Source organism: Theropithecus gelada, chromosome 13 (genome assembly GCF_003255815.1).
Source record: "Theropithecus gelada isolate Dixy chromosome 13, Tgel_1.0, whole genome shotgun sequence".
Taxonomy (NCBI): Eukaryota; Metazoa; Chordata; class Mammalia; order Primates; family Cercopithecidae; genus Theropithecus; species Theropithecus gelada.
In genome coordinates, this window is record NC_037681.1 from 57759266 (window position 1) to 57786976 (window position 27711).

Genomic DNA, 27711 nt, shown 5'->3' on the forward strand with positions numbered 1-27711 from the left:
TGCAATCTGCAATTGGTGTTGAAGAAGCCATTTTATGGAGCATTTCATCATCTGGATACCAGATGTTCTGGAGTATATGCTTTTTTTTTTTTTTTAAATGACCCATTTTATGGAATTTTTTTTTTTTTTTTTTACAGTCTAGGGATAACTCATTTTCATAGTCTGCAGAAAAACTCATGTTAGATGCATAGTGATTTCTCTCTATTCAAACTATTAATGCTTTGTATCATGTAGTTTTATATAGTCTCATTAAATCAATTCATATTTACTGTTAGGATGAACCCATATTTACTGATAGCCTACTATGAGCAAAGCACAGTACTACAAATTGTGAAGAGTTATGAATGCTGATTTCAAAAAAGGTTCTAAACATTTCTTTTGATGAGGTGATAAGACAGCATGTAAATTTGCAATAGAAAAGGTAAGGTACTGCATACACAATGCTCTTTAGGACAAAGTCCACCCACTATTAAAAGCTAGGAGTCTCTAGCTGGGGAATCATTTGTTTAGTTGGCTTTTGCAAGACTGATGGTAGGATCAGTGTCTTCCCGCTATTTAAATTCCCCTTTCCTTGGGAGCTTCCTGTCACAGTTTTTTTGAGGCTCTTGCCTACGTGTCATGTCGCATTAGTGAGCACAGGCCACATGGGACTTGGCTAGGATAGAAAATCCTGTATTTCTTTGGAGGAGGGAAAAAAAAAAAAAAAGCTCTCACATTCATTTCCAGTTATTCATTTATCATCTTAAGGTCCATCCCAGATCTAAACTGTCTAGATCTGAACTGTTTAGATCTGAAATGTTGGTTTTTGGTTAGATGTTAATTGAGGGACAAATCATCAGTTATTTTGATGTTAGTTTGTTGTTTGACTTTTTATAAAAATGATTTAAGGCAATTTACAATGATGTATATGATATTTGGGGGAAAAAAAAAAAAAAACAAAAGGAACAGCCTGGGCATGGTGGTTCATGTCTATAATCCTAGCTCTTTGGGAGGCGGAGGCGGATGGATCACTTGAGCCCGGGAGTTTGAGACCAGCCTGGGTAATATGACAAAACTCCATCTCTACAGGAAAAAAAAAAAAAAGAATACAAAAGTTAATCAGGCATGGTGGCATGTGTCTGTTATTCCAGCTACTCAGTAGGCTGAGGCAGGAGAATTGCTTGAACCCAGGAGGCGGAGGTTGCGGTGAGCTGAGAGTGCGCCATTGCACTTCAGCCTGGATGACTGAGTGAAGCCCTGTTAAAAAACAACAACAAAATAAACAAAACAAAACAAAACAAAACAAAAAAAACAAGGAACATAGGAAAGTGAAGCCAAGATAAAATAAGGATGGGAAAAGGCAAATGAACCAGCAATGAACTCACCTATAACTTCTCACATCACAAATTCTATCTATTCTTTAAAAAGATACTTCTAGTTCCTGAAGTGATGCTACTTTCCCCACCTGTTGCTTTCTTCTGTAAGTCACTATGTTGCCTTATAAGACTCAAGGTGGCTAGCAGAGATGGGGAAAGAGATTCTCTTTTTTATTTGCCAGCATTTGCAGCACGTCTCGACCTGCCTTGGGTGCAGAGGGAAAGCTGCTTGATATGTTATTATGGTTCAGGGTTGCTTACTAATTCTTAGAGTGAGCAGAGATCTGAAATAACCCCAACCACCCCCTAGCTATGGGAGCTTTCTACATTATCCTTAGCAGGTGAGCATCAGTATCTTTTATTCGTGTTCACTACATATAAAGCATTTGCTGGACTTGGACATATGTTATGCACTTGGGACAGAAAGAGCTACCATTTGCAGTTCTTGTCTTTGAAGAGCTTAGAGATAGAGACCTGTAGGATGCTGGTTTACTTAAGTATTCAAACATGCCTTTGTAGCCTCCTAGAAATACTAAAAGTGTACTTTACTATTACCAAACTGCATCTCTATCTCCTGACTCGTAGACATGTCCATAATATATTGTTAAATGAGAAAAGCAAGGGGAGAGTAATGTGAAAAGTAGGATTCTTTTCCTATAAAAACATATGCCCCTCTGCCAAATATATGTGTTTGTGTGCTACTGTAGGTTTGCATAAGCAAGGAGAAGATATGTCGAAAGATCTGCATCAAACTGTTAACCTTGGTTAATATTAACAACTGGTTGAGATTGATTAGTAAGGGGAAGTTTAGGGGAGGGGCAAGAGGATTAGCTTCTCCTTAAAACAGCACAAATGCTATTAATTATGATAACAATACAAAGCAATTACTAATTGCAATAATATTGCTGTTAATACAATAAGCGTGTATTGCAATTTTAATTTGAAAGGCACTACTTAAAGTTTTAGAATCACAGTTAACAAATGAAAGCTGTTTGTTTAGATCTAAATTTTTGGTTTTTGTTTTGATCAGCACATCATGCAGCGAATTCAGAGGCTTCAGGCTGACTGGGTCTTGGAAATAGACACCTTCTTGAGTCAGACGCCCTATGGGTACCGGTCTTTCTCAAATATCATCAGCACCCTCAATCCCACTGCTAAACGACACTTGGTCCTCGCCTGCCACTATGACTCCAAGTATTTTTCCCATTGGGACAACAGAGTGTTTGTAGGAGCCACTGATTCAGCTGTGCCATGTGCAATGATGTTGGAACTCGCTCGTGCCTTAGACAAGAAACTCCTTTCCTTAAAGGTATCTGTTTTCTGCTTGTTGATTCCTAGGATAAAGTACGTTAGCAGTAACTCAGAGTGAATTCTAGAATCCTTGGTGGAATAAGAAGTCTCCATTTAGAAATGGAGACTTTTGGTATATTTTTATTATGAACATTAATTGAAAGATTTCGTGATTTGGAATATCAACCACGGGCAATAAACTTAAGATACGTGGCAAAGCACTCATTAATTGGTACCTGATTTCTCAGCCTTGAATGCACATTAAATTAAATGCAACATTTCTTTGTGAAAAATGAAGGAGGAAGTTTGTTTCAGGTATAGTATGAGAATTGTGTTTTGTAATGAACTATGTTTATTTCTTCTTGTTTCTTCGACCATGAAACATTACAACCTTCTGATCTGAGAGATGGTGGCTCTTGGCTTGGAGGAGGGAGTTGCAGCAAAGTGGTTCTGAAGTGGAGAGTGGGAAATTCAGACCTATCAAGATGAAAAAGCATGAAGCAGAAATGCATTATTGTTATTATCTGTGAATCTCAGCTCCATTTTATGTAGCATAGCAGAGCTTTTGTTATGCTCTCAGCTCAAAATACTTCTGGGACTCTCAGATGTTATTTCAGTCTTGGTGTTCTTAAGGGTATATGGGAAAAAGTGCTAAACTAGATGAAGACATTTTGTTCTGATATCGCTCATAACCAAGTAAACACAACAAAGCAAAAACAAAAAACTTTGTTCTCAGGCAACAAATGCTTTGTTCCCCCCTCAGAGCTTTATGAATGGTCCAGCCTTTGATACAATTGGGGTAAAGAAGTAAAAGGTTTATCTTGTAATGGAAGTAATAGAGATATTTGATTCTATTTTTGCTGGATATACTGAACTTGAAGAAAGCAAGACTTGTTTATACCCTCTCAGTCTCCTTTTCACTTATTTTTTGGTTTGTTTTGTTTTCTGAGCCTTCTACAATGCCTTTGTCCCATGCATTGCCCTGCTTTTAACTAGTTTCCTTCCCCAGCAATTGGATGAAGGAGTTCAGAAGCTGATGCAAAAGTCTGATTTTTCATATTTGCACTTCTAGTGTAAGGACACAAAATGAAGTATGACTTGAAGACATTGCTCTGTGTAATGGATGTATTTTCTCCGAGTGAACTCCTTTGCTTTTTCCCATATAGCTCTACCTGCTTTTGGTGACCAGAAATATTAATAGAAAGGTCTGAATGAATTATTGATTGGGGTCATCATTAAAAAAATTCGAATCAACATATACATTCTCATAGTAATCCTTTCTGTTAGAGATAAATGGTGAGGTGGGGATTTTTTTTTTTTTTTTTTTTTGAGACGGAGTCTTGTACTGTTGCTCAGGCTGGAGTGTAGTGGTGGGATCTCGGCTCACTGCAAGCTCCACCTCCCGGGTTCACGCCATTCTCCTGCCTCAGCCTCGGAAGTAGCTGGGACTACAGGTGCCCGCCACCACGCCTGGCTAATTTTTTGTACTTTTAGTAGAGTTGGAGTTTCACCGTGTTAGCCAGGATGGTCTCGATCACCTGACCTCGTGATCCGCCTGCCTCAGCCTCCCAAAGTGCTGGGATTACAGGCGTGAGCCACCGCACCCAGCCCCAAGGTGGGGAATTTTTTTAAGAGGCTGTTTTTGAATGCAAACTTTGAGAGTATCAGATTTATTCTTCCAGTTATATGTTTTAACTAAATTTGTATTGAGGAGTTAAGTTCTTCAGCTGTCATGGATTGGGTAGACGGTGGTGGAAAGTGACCTGAAAGAGCACTGGATAAGTAGACTGGATTATTCCCAACTCTTTATAGCCCCACTTCTCTCCAGTAATAGGACTGTCGTTACACATGCACATCCTTTGTCTGGTAACTTTGCTGTGCCCTCCCACTGTAGCCAGTTGTACTTCCTCATCCCTTCACTCTGGACTTGGTTATTTGATTTGCCTTAGCCCATGGGATGTTAGTAGAGGTGACACAAGCAGAGGCTGGAAGTGTGCGTGTACCATTGGGCTTGCTCTCCCATGTCTTTGCCATAACCATGAGAATGGCATGCCCTGGCTAGCCTGCCAGTCCCAGCAGAAGGATGAAACACCTGGAGCAGAACCAACCTCGCTGACTGCACGGTGAAGCAGAGCTGCTCCAGTCAAACCCATTCTAGATCAGCTGCTCCCTAGCTGACCAACAGAGTTATGTATCCCAGGAAGATACATGATGGCATTTCAAGCCACTGTGTTTGGGGTGTTATTCTATTCTATTATTGTGCCATTAGCTAACTGATATAGCCTTGAATGGGGAAAGACTGCAGATAACCCACTGACTATGTGAACACCGGTAATTAGGCATTCGTAGTGTTACCATGTAGACCTTCATACATCAGGCCAGTCAGATTCTCCTAGCTCCAAGGTACTAGGCTGAGTTACTAGCAACGAAGGCCATGGCTATTTTTCTGCCATTCCTGAAATGAACCAAAAAGAGCAGGTTGCCTCATGGGACTCAGGATAAATGTCCACGACAGTTTACTGCTGGCTAAATGAATGGATATTAGACAAACAGAATGAAAGTAAATCGTTGTACTGATCACTGGAGTCACCCAGCTGTTGAAGTTTCACTGAGGTACTTGAACTGTCAAACCTGCAAGAGATAAAATCTACCTCCTTTTGCCTCTGCCCTGGGCATGAGCAGAATGCTTCTTGTCCCAACCGGTCCCGTTCTGCCCTCTTGTTCTGTGATTATGTTGCCTGATTTGGAACTAGAACTTTCAAGGCCCTTTAAACAACTGGAAGCTTAGAATGTCTCTACTGAAGTAAGCACCTTACAATTTTTGCCAATGAGAAAATCTGTTTAATTATTTAATGCTGATTAAACTCTGAGTGCATTTATATTGTACAAACATGTCCTCTGCTTAATGCTCTCCAGGAGTTATGGAGGATTCAAATCAAATTAAACTGTGCTTTCCTCATGGCATAATTAAGGAGCAATATGAATGATTAGCATATAAAATTAACTTAGTTTTCAGATGATAAAGACAATTTTTTTCTCCTTTGAAATCACGTTAAAACAATCAGGGGAACCCCATTTTTTGAAGAAACTAGAGAACATCTGTGACTAGGAACCACAATATAAAGAGAGAAGTTGGATGGAGAAATGGCAGATGACATATCAGAGCGGAGAGAAGTCACGCTGTCCTGGAGAGGGAAGAAACGGAAGAAGCCAGTGGTTTTCCTGATAGAATCCCAAAAAGGCTCAGGGACTGGAGATGTGATAAGCTGAGGAAGGCAGGGCGAGGAAGGGGCTGGAGTGGAGAGTGTTTGGAAGTCTGTTGAAGGAGTATGTGGATATAGAGATTCCCACCCTACACTAGAGAGGCAGGTGAGTGCCCCTTGTGCCTTTGCCAGAGATGAGAAGATATTTTTCTAGAGAATTTGAACCAGGGAGGTTATGGAATTGAGAATAGCAAGTATAGAGGAGGGTGACAGTGAGGTACCCCTTGGAAACAGGGGAGATTACGTGAAAGCCTACACATTGAACAGTGAGATCTACAGTCTCTCTCCCATCTTCAGCACCAGAAAGCCATCAGATAGGAAACTGGAGGATTCTTCTTCAGAGAATGTGAACCACCTCACAGAAAAATCCCGGATGGTGACATTCAGTAATCCTCAATGAAAACACTGGCTGGGCACCAGATTGCCCTGCAGTGAAGCCAACCAATCTGTCTCCAACCAGCATTTTAATATCTCATTCTTTAACATGAATGAACACAAAGGATGACCAGACATTGAGGACAGACTCCAGCATGAAAGAAAGGGCCTGGAGCAGTGGCTCATGTCTGTAATCCTAGCACTTTGGGAGGCTAAGGCAAGAGGATTGCTTGAGCCCAGCAGTTCAAGGCTGCAGTGCATTGTAATTGAGCCACTGCACTCCAGCCTGGGCAACAGAGTGAGACTCTGTCTCTTAAATAAATAAATAAATATTTTTTTTAAATGTTAAAAAAAAAAAGAAAGCAAGCAAAACAAATGATACAAATTTAAAATGAAGTTGGAGGAAATAGAGCAGAAAATGACTTGAAGGACACTGTTCCAATATTCTTACAGAGATAGGACGAGACATTATATCTATGCAACAAAACCAGAATGCTGCAATAACAGAACAATCAGTCAACAAGAAGGAGCTTTTGGAAATTAAAATTTCTATTTTTAAAATAAATAAATCAATAAAACAGTTGGATCCTAAAGTAGAAGAAATCTCTTTGTTTTTAGAAAGAGGAATGACAAAAAGGGGATGATTTTGACTTCTGGAGAATAATTGTAACAATTCCAGTAGGTCATATAAAAAGTATTGGGAATGAGAATGGCACTGGACTTCTCAATAGAAACTGTGGGAGCTAGAAAACAATGAAATTATGCCTTAAATATTTTAAATAAAAATAATTTGCAACCCAGAATCTTCAGGCCCAGACAAATTAAATAGGAAAATAGAATGAAGACATTTTCAGAGGTAAGTCTCAACAATTTTCACTCCCATGTACCGTACTTTTCCCCCTAGAAATTGCTTAAAGCTGTGCTCTAGAAAAATCAAGAAAAAAATCAAGGAAGAGAGAGTCATGGAGTTCAGCTCACTGGGGGTCCTATATAGAAGGGGCAGAAATCTGCACAGTGATGGTGAGGGGAGCCCCAAGATAACAGATGGGCAACAGGCCTAGTGGTTGGTCCAGGCTGGAACAGGCAGCAGAGGGCTCCGGAAGGGCCCATTCTTAAAAAACAAAACCAGACAGACACACGAGGAATAAAGGTGTGATAGTGTCTGGAACGCTTGACCACATAATGGTGAAGACATATTAGGCTCAAAGAAAACAAAGCAAATGAAAGAGAGGCCTGTGGTGAGGAATGGTGGGAAATAGGTTTGCAGAGGCAGGACAAACTGGATTGGGATGTTTGTGTATATGGGAAAGTACAGAAAGAGAGATCTCCACTGGCTTTTGGTTTGAGTGACTGCAAGGGTAGTGTTGCCATCCGTTGGGTTGAGGAGACTGTTGGTAACACATTTCCGGGGGAACCTCAGGAGCTGAGTTTTGACACTTTGTTTGAGGTGTCTATTAATGTCTGTGTGGAGATCTTCATTTGGCAGCTGAATATGTAGTCTGGAGATTGGTAGTGAAGTCAGGGCTGGAGATATATTTTTTGGAATTGACATATACGTGTATGTGTGTGTTGTGTTGTGTTTTGTGTATGTGTGTGTTGTGTGTGTATGTGTGTGTTGTGTGTGTGTGTTGTGTTGTGTGTGTTGTGTGTGTAATATAATATAATATAATATAGTATAGTATAATATAATATAATATAATATAATATAATATAATATAATATAATATAATATATATGTGTATATTGAGACCAGTCTGGGCAACATACTAAGGCTCCGTCTCTACGATATTATTATTGTTATTTTAAAATAGTTATATTAAAAATTCTCTACATATAATAATACACACACACAACACAGCACACACATACACACACAAGACAACACACACAAACTCACACATATATGATTTAAAGCCTCAAGAAGAGATATCAAGAGAGTGAGTGAGTGTGGACAGAGAAGAGAAGAGAACCATGGAGCAAGCCCCCGGGGCTCTCTAGCATTAAGAGGGAAGGGAGATGAAGGGAACCATTAGTGCTAAGGGAGGAGGAATACAGTATCTTAGGAACCAAATGAAGCAAGTGTAGCCAGGAGGGAGTGATTAACTATGTCGAATGCTGACAATAAGTCAAGAGAGATGAAGACCGAGAGTTGACCACTGAATGTAGCCATGTAGAGTCATTGGTGATCTTGACAAAAGCAGTTTCAGTACATGGTGGAGATAAAACCCAACTGAACTAAGTTTAAGAAGCGGGATTGGAGACAGTGTGAATAGACAACTCCTTCAAGGGGTTTTTGCTGTAACTGGAATTACAAAATTGGGCAGTAGATGGTGGAGATAGTGAGGTCAAATGTTTTAAGATGAGAAAAGCAATAGCATGTGTCTTGGCCGATGGGAGTTATCCAGCAGAGATAGAAAGATTGATGATTTAGGAGAGAAATGGCATTTGCTAGAGCAATGCCCTTGAGCAGATGAGAGGGGATAGGATTTTGTGCACAAGCAGAGAGATTGGCATCTAATATGAGCATGACAGAAAGAAATCAAGGTCATCGGTTGGGAATGAAGATGGGTGAGGTGGCAGGGAGAGGAGGAATGTGAAATCTTAGAAGAGTACCAGAGTGACTGAACTAAGAAAATACAGCATGACTTGCCAGTCAACATGAAAGGCCAGTGTGAGGTTTGTGGTCATGAACTTTAAGCAAGGCCAGACAGTGTGGTTATATATTTTTTCTCTGGCGAGGTTTAGCTGCATGAGTGCCGGCACAAAGTAGGTAGAGAGTGGGACTTAATGTTATGTTTTTGCCATGAAAGTTTGACCAAGGCAGAGAGGGGCAAGGGAGTTAAGGGTGTATGCTAGTAAGCAATTGGAATGATTGACTGGAATTTAAGCCAAATAGGGAGTGAAGTGAGGACATTATGGGGGTGAAGGACTGTGAAAAGGTAAAATATTCAATAGATTAGGGGTTCTGGTGGGATTGAAGGATTTTGAAGTTTAGAGTAACAGGCCCAATCTGAAAGACAGGGATTATTGTCAGACAGAGGAAAGTGTAAAATCAATCAGAATCTAGTCACTCTTTTTAGTTCTGTTCAAACACTGTCTTTTTCATAAAGCCTTCCTTGGAACTCCAGGATTTTGCTTCTCATTCTATCCAATTTCTAGAGGACTTTTATGTTACATTTGTGGCTGGTGGCACATTTTGCCATGCTCATGTATTTGTTTTATTTCTCCCCAACCCAACTAAAGTATAGGCTATTTCAAGGGAAGGGCTATAATTATTATTCTTTGTGTCTCTGTAGCATTCCTAGGGCAGACTCTTGAAGCTAGACTCAGTACAAAATTGAAGACTTAAATAAGGTGAGAAGCAAGAAAGATTTACAGTTGTTCCAGGTTGGATTCCCCAGGAAGCACCCTCTGATATGGAGCTTAGCATTCAGGTCACTTACTAGGGAGTGGCCTTGGATCAACACAGGTATTAGGGAGGGGAAAGAAATGGTGTTGGACGGAGGGAGAAGTCGAGCTGCAGTGCAGGTTCAACAATGGCCTCAGCCAACCCCTGGGGAGCCCTGGAGATATGATGGCTCTTTAGGGAGCCCCCAGTACCCGTGTAGGTCAGCACCGGATGTAGGACACTCCCAGGAGGCACAGCTGAGACAATTCCTAAAGTGACTGACGGCTCTCCCAGCAGCTGAGGCAACACACCCTCTTGTAGGGGAAGTGGGTGATGTATCACACGATTCATCAGAGCACTTTCATTGTTTCAAAATTCTGTGAGGAGTAAGAAAAAACATAAAAGACTTCTATTTTCAGAGGGAATGGAAGAAGGTGGTTTACATGGGTGAGGACTGTGGGAGGTGTGATGACTTTTGAAGCGGAAGTGGTGTGGAATAAATTTTGGCATAGTTTCACTTGCTTTGGTATCTTCCTTTCTTTATGGCACATCTATCTTTTAGCCCAATTAATAGAAAATCATGCTATTTTTCATCATCACAGTATTTTTTTTGCTATCTTTTTATTGTTGTTTTAACCAGACTGTTTCAGACTCCAAGCCACATTTGTCACTCCAGCTGATATTCTTTGATGGGGAAGAGGCTTTTCTTCACTGGTCTCCTCAAGATTCTCTCTATGGGTCTCGACACTTAGCTGCAAAGATGGCATCGACCCCGCACCCGCCTGGAGCGAGAGGCACCAGCCAACTGCATGGCATGGTTAGTCTGGGCAATTTCCATGGCACTGTAGCTGTAGGCTCTCCCTGCAAGGAAAAGGTTGCAAAAGCCAAGTAAAGACCTAAAAATGCCACAGTATCCTCGGAGCAGAGTGTTTATGATAGAACATTCCTTGGCAGGCATTGGGTTGTTGAGGAATCCCAGAGCTAAAAAGAATGATTCTGAACTGGCGCCATGGCTCATACCTGTAATCCCAGCGTTTTGGGAGGTTGAGGCAGGAGGATCACTTGAGCCCAGGAGTTTGAGACCAGACTGGGCAACATAAGGGGACTTCATCTCTACAACAAATAAAATAATTAGCTGGGTGTGGTTGTGTATGCCTGTAATCTTAAGCTACTCAAGAGGCTAAGGCAGGAGGATTGTTTGAGCCCAGGGGTTTGAGGCTGCAGTGAGCTATCATTGCTCCATTGCACTCCAGCCTGGGTGACAGAGGGAGACCCTATTTAAAAAAGAAAGAAAGAAAGAAAGAGAGAGAGAGAGAGAAAGAGAGAGAGAAAGAAAAGAAAGAAAGAAAGAAAGAAAGAAAGAAAGAAAGAAAGAAAGAAAGAAAGAAAGAAAGAAAGAAAAGAAAGAAACAAAGAGAAAGAAAGAAAGGAAGAAAGGAAGAAAGGAAGGAAGGTAGATTGCTGGTTTGAAGCCATGTTTGACTGAGCTTAATTAAAATGATAAAATGATGTAAAAAATTAGATTACAGAAGCATCAGATTCACTTGGGCCCAATGGGAGCCCATTCCCCCAGTACTGTATGGAGGTGGAGAGAGCAAACCCCTTCTTTGAGGTCTTTATAAGTCTGAAGAACATGGGGCTTTGGGAAATGGAATACAAGAGGGGTGGGGGTGAAGAATTTCCTTGTGACTTCAAAGCATTACTGTGACTCCAGTGTGACTATGACAGTTTGATGTGTTGGTTTTGATGTGGCATTTTTGACATGGGGGTGGGGATATTTTGATGCTGCCTTAAAACCCTGCTATTATTACTAAGTAATGAGTGCAACACACAGCCTCATTTTCATCCCCATTCCTGGGCCCACACTCCATCCCTAATCCCTCCCCCGGCCCCTGCATCCTCTCCTGACTCTGACTCTCTTTCCATATTTGATCATCATTCTGTCCCCACATCTTCACTAACCCCAACTTGGAACCTCATGCTACCCTTGAGACTTCACTCTTCCCATTGCCTTCATCCCTCCCTGAAGCTCACCCCATCTGTGAACTGATAGCTTATTCCAAGCACCCCTACTCTTTCCTACCCATTGCCCTGTCACTGACCTTCACCCTATAAAAGTCCAAATGGCCACATTCTATGTCCTCTATGACCCTAACACACCTCCTGTTGGCATTTGCTCCCTCCTGTTATCCATTGGCAGCTCCTAATGGGCCAGGGGAATGTGGTCAGCATCTCATTCATTCACTTGTGCCCAAGTCCCCAAAAAGCATTCAGAACATATTCACAAGAGAAGAGGCCTGGTTGATCAGTAGCAGAACAAAGTTATTTATTTATCAGTCCAAATATATGAAGCCACAGTGATTCATATATTTGGACTGATAAATAAATTTGTTGATGAAGATCATTATTTTCCAGAAACAGACCCTTAATAGATTATCCAACCTTGTGAATATGTTCCTATTTCAAACAAGCCTATTTTTTCTTACAACAAATATATTGAATTTTCATTCATGAATTTATTCATACTATGTCGTTACGATCACAAACTCTGAAAATATTTATCTACTATGTGTTAGGATGTGTGCTAAATATTTATCCACACATTATTTTACTTAGGTGAATCAGGAGGTCTTAATCTAGTGAGTAGTCTTCAGAGAGTCCTTGTGATGAGATGATAGAGAGCTATAATCAGAAGGAAGTTTTAGAGATCAGCTAGTTTGAGCTTCTTATTTGATACACAGGGAAATGGAGATCCAGAGACACAATGTTATATAGCTCTTGTACAAGGAATTTTTCTTAGATACTACTTGATCAATAAATAATTACTATGCAAGTGCCTTCCTTTGGGAGTTTTATCATTACAGATTAAGGATAAAATGACTACACAGAGTGGAATAGAAGATAAGACAGGCTTGGACTCTTTTCTGAAAATAAATGTATGCTTTTAAAGTCCACAAAATATTTATTCAAATGTCTTCTTTCTAATTTATCTTTAGTGATATCTTTTTGGAATTACATACACAAATAATACTTTGCTATTTGTCCACATTGCATAAGCATGATTGAAAGAGTTCTTCAAAACAATTAGCATAAAATGTTAGTAAATCTTTTGTTCATTCATATAGCTTCCCATATTATTCTCAATTACTAAAATGCAGTTAATTCTAGCTGATTGTATTTCCCTATTGATGAATATAAAATGTGTTTTGGCGATGGTGATTAAACATTACTTTTTCTGCCTTAGGATTTATTGGTCTTATTGGATTTGATTGGAGCTCCAAATCCAATGTTTCCCAATTTTTTTTCAAACTCAGCCAGATGGTTTGAAAGACTTCAAGCAATTGGTAAGCACCACTGTTATTAATGAATAAAGCATAATTCCTTCCTACTGACAGATACTACATTTTAAAATTCAAAATTTACAATTTGGCTGGGCACAGTGGCTCACGCCTATAATCCTAGCACTTTAGGAGGCCAAGGCGCGCAGATCAGCTAGGGTCAGGAGTTCGAGACAAGCCTGGCCAACATGAAATGGGGGTTTCATGTTTAGTAGAGACGGAGTTTCAGTAAAATCAGCTGGGTATGGTGGCGGGCACCTGTAATCCCAGCTACTTGATAGGCTGAGGCATGAGAATCACTTGAACCTTGGAAGTGGAGGTTGCAGTGAGCCAAGATGGTGCCATTGCACTCCAGCCTGGGTGACAGGGTGAGGCTCCATCTCAAAAAAAGAAAAAAAAATTGTAATTTAAATGTATGATTTAAATGTATAATATACTTTATTGGCTTTTATTCTTGCTTTATTGATTAGTTGTTTACTATTTTCATCTTTGTAGTAAGCCCAGTTTATTTTCCTGCATGAAAATGTATTTTCAAATGGAAACATAAAATACTACATTTCATGTTTGCACATCCTGAAAAATGGTTTGAAAATATTTTCCCAGAGTCCTGTTTGAAGCATGTAGAATGCATTTCAGGAGGAAACTTTACTCAACAAAGCGTGTTGGCTAATGATGAATATGATGTCCTTATAATGATATCAAAATATATTCTTCAGTTTTTCTTTTCCATCTCTGTCTTTGCCATCTTCTATTTTCTTCCTTATCCAGATATTATTTTCCTTTAAATCTAGTACAGTCTCTGCCAATTTTCCAAAGAAGTAAGAGATCAGGATGAAGAGAAAGCCAGATCCTTCAAGATTTAGAGTCAAAAAAATGGGAGTAGACTAAGCCAGTCCAGGTCAGGCCAGGCCAGTCCTAGAAAACTTACGCATCTTTGGCGGAAGAGAGGGGCTTGGGGTTTGGAGAAAGAAAAGGAGAATAACTTCTTACCTTTGTACTTCCACCCTACCCAAAACAAAACAAAACTCTTCAGGCATCAGGGAAAGATGAAAATTAGATTGATCTTTATTGTAGATTCCAGCCCAGGGGGCTGCTTTGAAGGCAAGAATTTCATGCTAGAAATTCCTTATTAGCCACACAAACTTCTTGGAGCAAGATAGATTTGTATTACTTCTAAGCAGTGGGGAAAACACTGCCATCATAACTCACACTTTTGCCATGAGTAAAGAATTTGTCTAGAATCTTAGAGAAACTTCTACCTGAACTTCAGATGCACATCATCAGCAAATTTCATTTCCTAGTTTGAAAGAATGACTATAATGGTGTTATTAATATAAACTTCTTGGGCTTCTTCCTTGCAGCATGTTTTCCTTACTTTGATGGTAGGCTCAAGAAACTGAGATTGGCTTTCTTTCAAGGATTTTGTGCACTTTTATTATTTCCTGTACCAGAATAACTTATGCCAATAACTTGCACCTTCATGCAATTTTAACGCATTGTACTGCCCCTCCTATTGGTATTTACTTTTCAAACCAAACCATATTTCTAGTTGTATAAGAAAAAGTTGTGTCTCATGGTAAAGGAATTATAAATACCAATAAACAGACAAGAATATTGTTTTTGGTGGTGGTTAGGGCTTTCCCAATGTTCCTAGAATCATATTACGTATGATTGATTACTAGTTGGTTTATTTTTTACCCTTTAAATTTAGCAATTAAAAAAAGCTATCCTAGGAAGGTTCATTTGGTTGTCTTATAATATTCACGTGATCTCTTGTCATCTTGTAACATACAATACGTGACTTATGTAGGCCGGTGGTTCTCAAATTTTAAAGTGGATCAGAATCACCTGGAGGGCTTCTTATAACACAGATTGCTGGACTCCAACCCCAGAATTTCTGTAAGTCTGAGGTGGGACCAGATAATTTCCATTTCTGACAAGTTCCTAGGTGTTGCTGATGTTGCTGGTCAGACATCACACTTTGAGAACCACTGATGTAGGTCACACTAGGTATCCCTTTCCCATAGAGTGGCCACTTGATATACTTCATCGCTACTCTGTTTGAGTATTCCCCTTTAAGCTCCATATCTCATCTAAGTCATTCTTCATGCAGCATCTTGGACCTAGAAGCATTTACATCTGCACCTGTGTTCTCCCCTTCCACCCAGCTGTCCTCTGTTTTTTTCATTCTCTATCTCTCCATGGTTCTGTTGAGTTTCTACCTCTAAGGAAGTTCTCACCTGTAAGTTTAGAGCCACATGTGACTCTTCTCTCTTCCTGCTCAAAATGTACACACCCCTGTTCAACCCAGATGTTTATTGTCATGGGTGTGGCCATGCTTGCTGTTGCATAATCTTTTAAAAATTATGGACTCATGTGCTAAGATTTCAAACTCCTGAAATAAGATTACATTATGAGTCTTGATCAGATAAAAATAGTTGTTCATCTATTGTATAATTGTCATCTACAGAACATGAACTTCATGAATTGGGTTTGCTCAAGGATCACTCTTTGGAGAGGCGGTATTTCCAGAATTACAGTTATGGAGGTGTGATTCAGGATGACCATATTCCATTTTTAAGAAGAGGTAATGTGTGTGCGTGTGTGAGTGCGTGTGTGTGCGCGCAGCCTGATTTTGGAGTACAACGGTGGGATATGAGAAAGTACACAGATGATGATGAATTATCAGCTGTCTTTATGTGGCACAGAGCTCCCTCTGCTTGAAGAATGACACTTTCTAGTTTACTCACTGGAGTAATGCGCATTGTTACAAATTGGGTCTTTCTTAATAGGTGTTCCAATTCTGCATCTGATACCATCTCCTTTCCCTGAAGTCTGGCACACCATGGATGACAATGAAGAAAATTTGGATGAATCAACCATTGACAATCTAAACAAAATCCTACAAGTCTTTGTGTTGGAATATCTTCATTTGTAATACTCTGATTTAGTTTATGATAATTGGTTCTAGAATCGAATTCAAAAGTCAAGGCATCATTTAAAATAATCTGATTTCAGACAAATGCTGTGTGGAAACATCTATCCTGTAGATCATCCTATTCTTATGTGTCTTTGGTTATCAGATCAATTATAGAATAATTATGTTGTGATATTGTGTCCTAAATTGCTCATTAATTTTTATTTACAGATTGAAAAAGAGGGACTGTGTAAAGAAAATGGAAAATAAATATCTTTCAAAACGCTTTTAGATAAACATGATGAGGCAAAATCAGGTTCATTTATTCAATCATAGTCTTCTAAACAGTACTTAAATAGTGGTTGGAAAATGTAGCCTTCATTTTATGATTTTTCATATGTGGGAATCTATTACATGTAATACAAAACAAAGATATAGTTTGAAGGCTCTCAGATTTCTTTGAGAAATCTTTGTAGGGTTAATTTTATGGAAATTAAAATCAGAATTAAGTGCTATGTTGTGATGTCTTTTTTTATACAAAAGAAGAATGATATAATTTAATGCGTGTCCAATTTTTGTAGGGTTTTGCAAATTTAACGTTCTCATTGTGCAAATAATAGTCAATAACAAAAATTTTGGAAAATGGAGAAAACAAGAAAACTATAATCCCATTATATTGACAGAATTGCCATTAGTTCGCTTTTTAGTTTTTCCTCACTTTTTCTTTTCTTTCTTTCTTTCTTTCTTTTTTTTTTTTTTGAGACAGGGTCTCACTCTGTTGCCCAGGCTGGAGTGCAGTGGCATGATATCATGGCTCACTGCAGCCTTGACCTCCTGGGCTCAAGCGATCCTCTCAGCTCCGCCCGACGAGTGGTTGGGACTACAGGCGTGCACCACCTAGCTAATTTTTTTGCCTGGCTAATTTTTTTTTGGCATTTTTGTATGTATGTGGTTTCTCCATATTGCCCAAGCTGGTCTTGAACTCCTGGGCTCAAACAATCTTCCTGTCTTGGCCTCCCAAAGTGCTGGGATTACAGGAATGAGCCACTGCATCCAGTCTCCTCACATTTCTTAAATGCAGATTTTTCTTATAAAGGTATAGTCAAACTGTATTACAATTTTTTTATTACCTGTTTTTTCCTGTTAAACGATGTAATTACTAGGCATATATTTGCTGTTTTGGTTTTGGATTGAGGTGAGGACAGAAAAAGACTGCTGAATGTGAACTCTAGAGTCAATATTAAGGTAACACAGTAGTACAGCAGTAGTTGTGACAATTTTTGTTTAGGTAGATTATGGTATTCAGTTTGGTTAGTTACTTAGAGCATTTTTTCTGGAAATACATAGGCATTCACAAGTTGTCTTTAGCTACAGGAAACAATTATCTAGAAATACAAACTTGATCAATTAAATAATTAGGAAATTGTTCCTGGCATACAGATGAAGTTAGTTGGGGCCACTGTGTTCTGTGTGTTCCCTGTTCAGACAAGACATTTAGTAAATACTCAGTGGATTAATGTGCCAAGTGACAATGGAAGTCATTGGGAAAGTAATTTACTTGCTAAAACATAGTTTTCAGGTAAGAAAAGGATAAAAACAATTTCATGTGTTTGACTCTGCAAATTATATAGAAGAATATAGCAAGAATTATATATGCATACTTAGATATATTTTATGCTATATATAACATTTATATATAAATATATATATTACATTTATATGTTACATTTATATATATTTATATATATTATATATATTTATATATAACATTACCTGTCTATAGTTTCACGTTGGTAAATTTTATAGAATTAGATTTTTCTAGGATTCCTTTTTATTTTCCAAATGTCCTTCCAAAGTCATGCATGTCCTTCTAAAGTCATGTAAAGGAATGTCGTGCCTCTGTGAATTAATGATATTCAGAGCTAACACTTACTGAGTGCTAACTCTGTGCCAGACAGTCACATGTGCTTTATATGTTTTACTAACTTAATCCCCACAACAATTGTGTGAGGTAGGTGGTATTTGTAAACTTACTTTATGAGGCTCAGAGTAATTAAGTGTATTCTCCAATATTACATAACTAGTAAGCAGTCATAGTGGGATTTGTACCCAAGAAGTCTAGCTCTAAAGCTTATGCTTGGGAACTGCTCTAGAATGTTGCCCCTTTACATGAAAAGAACTATGCAGAATATTCCTGATGCCAAATGCAAAGCAATAGTTGTATCTTGAAATTTTTATAGGTCATTTCAAACTGGGGATGCAGTCTTAGGTCATTGCTGCCACGATTCACCTGACAACTTAGGCTTCACAGACACATAATTTCCATGCAGAATGATTACTCTGCCATAGCGAAGGCTATTTTTGCATAAGCGTGGGCATATACAAATCAACGCAAGTGGTTCCGGGCTAAAGTATCTAAGCCACAAAGCAGGATTAAAAGAGCTGAGTTTTCTGGATTAATTTTTTGGATGAGAGAAAACATTTGAAAAGAGTTCAGGGAAAACACATTTTTTTTTTTTTTTTTTTAACATGAGAAAAGAAATGGTCTAACAGACTGAGGATATTAAAACACAATGAAATGAAGTTTTAATGAGGAACCTAAACATTAGTTGACAGTACTGTATACATAATTGTAAGTCTAAATGATAAACTCATTTGGAGGCAAAATGAAATTAATAAGAGATCTACTATAATCTGTTGAGTTCACATTAGTTCAATTATTTTTAGAGGAGGTTGGTGGATGTGTTGAAATGGGATAAAAGAAAAAATAAAACCATAAGCAGCTTAATTCAGTGAAGGTTTTCTTCCTTTGAAAAGACATATCCTCAAATTCTACTCACTAAGAGTTTGCACTGATAAGGGAAAAGCAGCCATGATGTCATAAACGGAGACATTTTAAGCATTAACCTGATATTAATCTCTGAAATATGCTCTGTATAATTCATGCCAGTCAGAAATAATTACTTTTTAAAAATTATAGCTGCAAAGACAGTGCTTCATAAACATCAGGTTGCATTTGGAATTTTTCTATGTGCATTTTGGAGCATTTTACGGCCCTAAGAGAACAATTTGTATGTTTTGTCTATTACTGTCAACCCTGCAATACATAGGGCTATTTTTCTTCTTCAAGAGACACGAGTTCAAAGGAAAATATTCAAAAAAGAGTATTCATAACCTTGGCATCTAAAAAAAATCATGAGCCTGTTATTGTAGCTTGAGGGTTGTGGCTGGAAGAGAAAAGACAGATCCTTCAAAATGGAGAAATGTTTTAGATGGCAAAGCAATTGTCGTTAAGAATAAAGCCCATGTTTTCAGCTCCAACTTCAAATGCTTAAGCAGTTTATTTCATGAAGCTTCTTTCTTCCATCAAAGAAATACATTCATTATGGTGCTGCAGCAAAATCATGTGAAAACTGAACGTTTCCTCAATCAACTTGGCCCAGCTGGAGGTGATTACTTTGTGTAAAGGAGGGACGATGGACACGATTCAAGACGCTTCCATTTCATTAATGTACAGACAGCCCTGCAGGAGGCTTGGTCACAGTATATTCTACGGAAAATCAAGGCTCAGTTTCTGTGCAAGACCTGAATCTGAGGAACGAAGGTGGGAGAGGGGAATAGAAGAAATAAAGAGAAGATGAGGGAGACTATTCAGGACAGCTGCAGTAATTTAAAGCAAAGCTAATGTAGAAAATTTGGGGAAAATTATTTAAATTTGCTATTCATCTTAAGTCATGGGGCTGTGCTTTCAGGGCCAGCCTCCCCCTAACTTTTGGCTTCAAAGATGAATGAACGAAAGATTGAGGTTTCACTCTCAGTTTCAGGGCCACTTTTTACGCAGCCTGAAATTCTAAAAGTGGTTTTGAAGTGGTTTAACTGCCTCCCCTTACTTCCCTTTCGTCTATTGCTTGTGTGTCTTTTATGGTACATCTTTTCCATCCCTCAAATAGTTACTGCTTTGTTGCAAGGGGCAGATAGCATAGTGTAAAGCTACTGCTGTGTTTCAAGGGGCTGAGGTGGAGAGAAAACGTTGTTAGCTGGCTGAGCCAGTAGGGTGGCATAGGATACCCCTCAAATGCTCGTACACATGAACATTGGCCCCAGGCTCTTGGCAATACATCCAGCAGCAATAATTTATGACAGTTTTATAGAGAGCTGGGATGAAAGGACTGGCTTGTGTCATGGCTGTATTCCTCAGCCGGAATTTGGTTGGCGTACACACGCAATGTGAAGTCATCTTATTGTGCTCATATTTCAAAGGCAACACATGGAACAGCGCCCACTCTCCTGACATATCTGAATCTGCCAGTGAAGAGTTTAGACCATTTGTTTGAGAATTAACATTAAGAGCACAAAATTGCCAAGAAGGGAAAATAGCATGGCTTAAAGCAAAAAAGCAAAAACAAAACAAAACAAAAACCCCAAATTCACAAAGGTTACAAAGGTAATATGAAAATAGATTTAAAAACTCATAAATTATAAACAGCACTGGAAACTTTATTCTCTTACATTTACTGAGCACTGTGTGGTACAGGAGGTCCTTGGCACTCATGGACTTAACATTTGTGGTTTTGGCTAACAAAGAACGACATGTAGTAAGTTACACGAGCTAAGAGATTGGCGTGGAGAAGTAAATGAGCATAGCTGACTACCAGCCATCAATTTCACTGTTGTTCTCTAGTCATCCTTGCAGTAACACTTGGGAAGTGATAAACCCCGTTTCTTTGTAAAAATGAACCCCTTCTCCAAGCCAACTGCTCTTGATGGAGATGTTATTGAGAGGTCTAGAAAAATGCTGGCTACAGTGAGTAGCTTTATAAGTGATTTTAATCCTTTACGAATAGATGAATTAATGTTAGGAAAAGATCACTTTAAAATTTCAGTTTTAAAACTTTATTTAATGAGGAAAATTATAAGCAACAATGGTATTCAAAAGCACTTAGGATATTTTCCTTGAGAATGTTAAAGCTCCATTTTAGGTTATGTTAGAATGATTCCATATCAAGTAACTGGTTGTGATCATCCTTTCACAGGTTTACCCATAGAGCTGTATATTAGTGTCCTCATTTTACAAATAAGTGAACACAGACTTTCAATTATTCTCAGCTGATGCTTAGACTAGACTCTAGGGAACTTAATTTTTGATACATGACATGGCTAATTTCAGCTCGATTAGAAGGGACCTTAGAGATTTTCTACTTCACTGGCTTACTGGTTTTCAGCTACCCCCTAGGGGGCATTTGAAAATATGTGTGTGTGTGTGTTTGTGTGTGTGTGTGCATTTCTGTGCTTATGTAGTGGAATGGGTGGTGAATGTTTGTCATGAAGACTGAGGGGTGCTTCAGGAATTTAGTTGTCAGGGGCAAAAAATGAATGTTCAGGACAGTTTGCACACTAGAGAATTGTCTCACCCCAAATGCCAATGGTGCCTCCACAGCACTGACTAGTTTTCAACATTCTCATTTTAAAGGTTTAGCTATCAAGATCCAGAGACGATGGATCACTTAAGATTCCCTTGGTTTGCAAGTGACAGAAAATTCAAAGTTACCTGAGCAAAAAATGAAATTTATTTCATGTCTCTGACTTCAGACACAGTTGACCCCAGAACCCTGTCTCTTATCTATTTGCTCTGCCCTCCTCTGGGTATGCATTAAACTTAGGTAAGTGCTTCCTTCTGGGGGAAGATGGCTGTTAGTAGCCCCAGGTTCATACCCCCATAACTCCAGTTTCAGTGCAAGAAGAGTACCTGTCCTCTGAGCAACAGTTCCACAAAGTCCTTGACCTGACTGCCATTGGCCCAAGTGGGGCTCTGGGACCTTTGCTGACTCAGTCTCTGGGCTGGTGGATGGAATGCATTGATTGACTTTGGCCTGTGGGCTCATGCCCCTCCCTAAAGCTGGGAGAAGTGTCAGCTTCACCAAACCACAGGAATGAAGGCAGGGAGGAGGTGGTTGTCCAAAGGAAGATCTAGAAAAAGAGTGCTGTACAAGCGAGAGCAACAAATGTCCATTACAGTAGGTAAGCGAGATGGGTGACTTATGTAAGATCCTAAGTCATGGTACCACATTGCCTTTCTTTTTTTATTTTTATTGTTTTTGAGATGGAGTCTCACTCTGTTGCCCAGGCTGGAGTGCAGTGGCGTGATCTCGGTTCTCTGCAACCTCTGCCTCCCAGGTTCAAGTGATTCTCCTGCCTCAGCCTCCCAAGTAGCTGGAATTACAGGCATGTGCCACCACCACCTGGCTAATTTTTATATTTTTGGTAGAGATGGGGTTTCACCATGTCGGCCAGGCTGGTCTTGAACTCCTGGCCTCAAGTGATCCCCCCACCTTGGCCTCTGAAAGTGCTGGATTTACAGGTGTGAGCCTTCATGACCGGCTTGCTTTTCTTTTATTTATATATTGTGTGGACATTATAATGTGCTGTTAGAATGGAGATGTACTTGGTCCTTCATCGCAGTTCATAAACTACAGGGTAAAGGTTTTGGAAGAAGAGCATAGGAGTTATAAGGTAGACTATGCTTCCTGCTTAAAAATATGAATTAGGCTGGGAATGGTGGCTTATGCCTATAATTCCAGCACTTTGGGAAGCCAAGGTGGGAGGATCGTTTAGGCCAGGAGTTGGAGACCAGTCTGGGCAACATAGCAAGATCCCATCTTAACAAAAATTTAAAAAGTAGCTGGGCATGGTGACTCTTGCCTGTAGTCCCAGCTACTTGGGAGGCTGAGGTGGGAGGATCACTTGAGACCAGGAGTTCGAGGCTGCAGTGAGCTATAATCACACCATTGCACTCCAGCCTGGGCCACAGGACAAGACTTTGTCTCAAAAACAAAAATAAAAAAATCAGAATTAGAAGATTTGTAAATTCAGCTGTTTATGCTTCATTTCCTTGCAGTTCGATTCTGGTGTTGGAAATGGGAGTTTGTCAAAGGAAAACAAAGTTGCTTCACATAAGCTCAGGTTTTCTTCAGGATCATTGTATTTCCCCAGACCTATAAACAAGTTGATAGAGCTTAGAAAGTTTCATCCAAGGAAGGAAGAGCATCTTCGGATATTTAAACTTGTTAACACTTCACCTTGATAGAAGGCAGGGGGATTACAATATGTAGGAAACCAAGAAAAATGTAGGTTACTTAGGAATTGACCAGGACAAGTAAGCTTCTCTGTTACCAGAGGCTGGCAGTCATGGACAAGACCTTGTCCAGACACGGCCTGAGGCCAGGCCCACCTTGAAGCGGATGAAGATGAGGTCGGCAGAAGGAAGGAAGGGTTTGTTGACTCACCGTGAACATTTCAGTCCAGCAGTTCTCTTCAAAGTCAGAGTTCAAGGCAGCACTTTGATCAAATATAAGCTTCTTACACCATTCCTCAGAGGCCGATAAATGTTATCAGGCCAATGTGACCTGATAAATGTTATCAGGCCAATATGACCTGCCAGGTCACTGGTCTCCATCAAGGTCATTATCAGACCACACCGTGGGGTGGAGTCTGAACTGAGATGGTTGTTCAGCGGCTGGGACCAAGAGAGTAGAATCCAAGTATTTTAAGGTTGAAACAGACCTTATAAACAATCTACTCCAGGGAAGTCCAATCTTTTGGCTTCCCTGGGCCACAATGGAAGATGAAGAGTTGTGTTGGGCCACACCTAAAATATGCAAATGCTAATGATAGCTGATGAACTTAAAGGAATTGCAAAAATGTCCCATGGTGTGTCTGTGTGTATGTGTTTTTTTTTTAAGATGTGGTCTTCCTCTGTTGCCTGTTGCTGAGGCAGGAGTGCAGTGGCACAATCTCAGCACACTGCAACCTCTGCCTCCCTGGTTCAAGTGATTCTCTTGCCTCAGCCTCCCGAGTAGCTGGGATTACAGGCGTGCACCACCCAGCTAATTTTTATATTTTTAGTAGAGATAGGATTTCGCCATATTGGCCATGCTGGTCTTGAAATCCTGACCTCAGGTGATCCGCCCATCTCAGCCTTCCAAAGTACTGGGATTACAGGTGTGAGCCACTGCAGCCAGCCCATTATGTTTTTTTTTTTTTTTTTTTTGATACGGAGTCTCGCTGTGTCCCCCAGGCTGGAGTGCAATGGCGTGATCTCGGCTCACTGCAAGCTCCGCCTCCCGGGATCCCGCCATTCTCCTGCCTCAGCCTCCTGAGTAGCTGGGACTACAGGCGCCCGCCATCGCGCCCGGCTAATTTTTTTTGTATTTTTAGTAGAGACGGGGTTTCACCGTGTTAGCCAGGATGGTCTCGATCTCCTGACCTTGTGATCCGCCCACCTCGGCCTCCCAAAGTGCTGGGATTACAGGCGTGAGCCACCGCGCCTGGCGCCCATTATGTTTTAAGAAAGTTCATGGTCTTGTGTTGGACGGTTTCAAAGCCGTCCTGGGTCGCATGCCACCTGTGGGCTGTGGGTTGGACAAGCTTGATCTACTCTATGGTTTTCACCCTCGGTTTTAGATTTTCCTTGGGGCTGCACTGCACAGATGGTCCCTGTCCACGTTTTTGTCTCTTTCCCAGTGGTAGAATGTACTCCAACAGTTTTCAAAGTTTTTGTATTTTAAGTAGTAGAGTCCTTTCTTTGAAGGATATCTCACATGAAAACTCCAAAGATAAAAGCAGTGCAGATCTGGTTGAAGAAAGGAGAGTGGCCTGGAACTTCATTGGCGAAACCTGATCCAAACCCCCAGCACACTCACCCTGACCCACTGCAGCTGGGACTCTTCAGCACCTCCCTGTAACCTGGTGCTCTGCAGACCTTAGCTTGGAGCTCCGATCTAATCTCCAGTCTCTTTTTACTCAGTTCTCAGAGGCAGTGACTTGGTGGATCACTCACTCCTTGGGTTCTAGGTTACCACTTTCAGCTGGTTCTCCTACTTTACAAGTCTCTCCTTCTGTCTCCCTTGCTGTGTCTTTTTTTGTCTTTCCGACTCTTAAAAATCAGAATATTCTGGGGTTTAGTTCTTGGACCTCTTCTCCAGCTGTACTCACTTCCCAGCTGATCGCATCCAGCCTCATGGTTCGAAGATTACTTGCAGGTAACTTCCAAATTAGTATCTCCAGTCTCAATCTCTCCCCAAACTCCAAACATCTCCACTGGGGTGTCCCGAAGACACCTTGAATGATGAAATGCAAAACTGAACTCACAGTTCCATGCATCCTCCCAAATCTTATTCTTCCTACATTAGTACATGGACACTTTTTAAGCCAGGTACTGACTCTTCTTTCTCAGCTCAGGACATTATCAAGTTCTATAGGCTCTCCTTTGTACCCTGAATCTGTCCCCTTTGAGCAATGCTCCCACTCTGGGTCAAGCCACCATCATATCTTCCTGGGTTCCCCTGCTCCACCTTGCTTCTGCAGTCTCCTCTCACAGGGGCTAGAACAATCCTTTAAAATTGGAATCAGGGGCTGGGTGTGGTGGCTCATGCCTGTAATCCCAGCACTTTGGGATGCATAGGTGGGCTGATCACCTGAGGTCAGGAGTTTGAGACCAGCTTGGCCAACATGGCAAAACGTTGTCTCTACTAATAATACAAAAATTAGCTGGGCATGGTGGTGCCACCTGTAATCCCAGCTACTCGGGAGGCTGAGGCAGGAGAATTGCTTGAACCCAGGAGGTGGAGGTTGCAGTGAGCTGAGATCACACCACTGTACTCCAGCCTGGGCAACACAGCAAGACTCTGTCTCAAAAAAACAAAATTGCAATCAGGTCATATTACAGCTCTGAAATGGCTTTTCTTTTCTCTCAGAATAGGATTCAGTGTCATTCCTATGGCTGACAAGGTCCCATGTGACCAGGCTCCTCCATCTTTCTGGTCCCACCTCCTATGGCTCTCTTCCTACGTCACTTCTCCTGGCCACACTGGCCTCCTGGCTTTTCCCAAACAAGCTGAGCACAGTCCTGAATCAGTGCCTTTCTATGCGCTGTTCCTCTGCCTGGAAGGCTTTCTCCTAGATATTTGCGTGGGATGTGCCCACATTCCATCTGAGGCTTTGCTCAACTAATACGTCATTGGAGGGGCCTTCCCTCATCCCCTTCATCCTGTCCCCTGGGCTTGCCCATTTTCCATCCTGGAGAGATCTTAGTGACAACTTATGCCGTAAAGCCACCACTGTCAATCACTTCATCCATACTGCCACAGATTGCTGCTTCTTCCCCCAGAAAGGAGGGTTAGACTTATCTTTGGTCGGAGCTGCAGGAGCTGCAGCACTGAGGTCTGACTCGACAAAGCTCTGCTTTCCCCAGCAGCTGTCCTGCAGCCAGTGGCACAACCCAGAAATACATACAGTTAATGTCCTGCACAGTAGACAAATCAATGAAAAGAGGGAGATAGGAAGAGACCGAGGGTTAATCGCTTACCTTTCCTCCCTCCAGTGGATTGTTTTGAGATGCAGTGATTTTATTTGACCTCTCTGGAAGAGATGGAGATGGAGAAACAAGTTGTATTTGTTGCAAAGCTAGCCATCTTGGTAACATACCCCTTTTATTTGCTATTCTTCCTTTCCTGTCTCACTTCCTACTTTCCTTCACTTTTACTCCCCCTAAATTGCACCTTCTCTCATAAAGTCTTAGCCATGAGCTTTTGTTTCAGGCTCTGATTTCTAGGGCACTGTTATCTGTTTGCTTATTTGTGTGTTATCTCTCTCTCCTCTCTAGAATGTGAGCCCAGAAGAAGAGTAGGGACATGGTTTCATCTACGGTTGTATCCTCAATGACCAGCCTAGTACTTGGAACATAGTAGATGCGTGTTAAATACTTGTCGAATAAACTTCGCGATGAGGAAGCTTGTCTTTCCTAATCCTGGACCTTAAGCCAGGATGATTCACTGAAGCCAGGATGATTCACTTGTAAGTCACCTGGTAAGTCCCACCCATCTGTGGCAATCCTTTGACACCTTGCTTTGAGTCTGCTCTTGATCTTGCTTCTGCTTCCTCCTCTCTCACCTGTGATATGCAACAGCCTCCCAATTGGACTCCCTGCAGCATTCCACCCTGCTCCATTCTAGACTTCATGCAATAGTCAGAGAAATGTTTTAAACACATTAATCAGGTCTCATTGCTATGCTGCGTAAAACACTCTGATGGTTTTTCACTGCAATGAGAGTTAATATGAAGTCCTTACTATGGCTTACTATGGCCTACAAGGCCCTTCCCACTCAGAAACTCAACAATTTTCTTCTTTTTTTTCTTTTTGAGACGGAGTCTCACCCTGTTGCCCAGACTGGGGTGCAGTGGCACGATCTCGGCTCACTGCAACCTCCACCACCCAGGTTCAAGCAATTCTCCTGTCTTAGCCTGCTGAATAGCTGGGATTACAGGTGTCAACCATCATGACCGGCTAATTTTTTCTAATTTTAGTAGAGACGGGGTTTCACCATGTTGGCCAGGCTGGTCTCAAACTTCTGACCTTGGTGATCCACCTGCCTCGGCCTCCCAAACTGCTGGGATTATAGGCGTGAGCCACCATACCTGGCCCAGAAACTCAACATTTCACCACTCTTTCCCTCCCTCTATGGGCTGCAACCCCATGGCCCTCTTTTGTTCCTTGAACTTACTAAGCTCTCCCCTGCCATAGGGAGGCTTCTGGACATCCTTATTCTCCACATGGGATTCTCCTTTAGTTCCGATGTTCATTGCTGTCTCTTTCTTGGCCTTCTCACAGAGGTTGTTCCTCACATCCCCTTATCCAAAATAGGTCCTTCCTGTATATTTCTATCTCAGCACTCTGCTCATTTCTTTCTTTATCCTTGTCACGACTTGTCATTATAATATTATTTTACTA

The 27711-nt window shown here is 40.7% G+C and overlaps 1 protein-coding gene across 2 annotated transcripts in view; it reads left to right on the top strand.

Annotated features, from left to right (window-relative positions):
- QPCT (glutaminyl-peptide cyclotransferase) overlaps nt 1-16441 on the top strand; it is a 28667-nt gene extending 12226 nt beyond the window's left edge. For both annotated transcript variants that reach the window (XM_025354864.1, XM_025354866.1), the window contains 5 exons: nt 2386-2664; nt 10312-10488; nt 12916-13015; nt 15480-15596; nt 15802-16441. In XM_025354864.1, the coding sequence (XP_025210649.1) occupies nt 2386-2664; nt 10312-10488; nt 12916-13015; nt 15480-15596; nt 15802-15947 (819 nt within the window). In that variant the 3' untranslated portion in view covers nt 15948-16441. The remainder of the gene's footprint in view (nt 1-2385; nt 2665-10311; nt 10489-12915; nt 13016-15479; nt 15597-15801) is intronic.
- The last annotated feature ends 11270 nt before the right edge of the window (nt 16442-27711 follow it).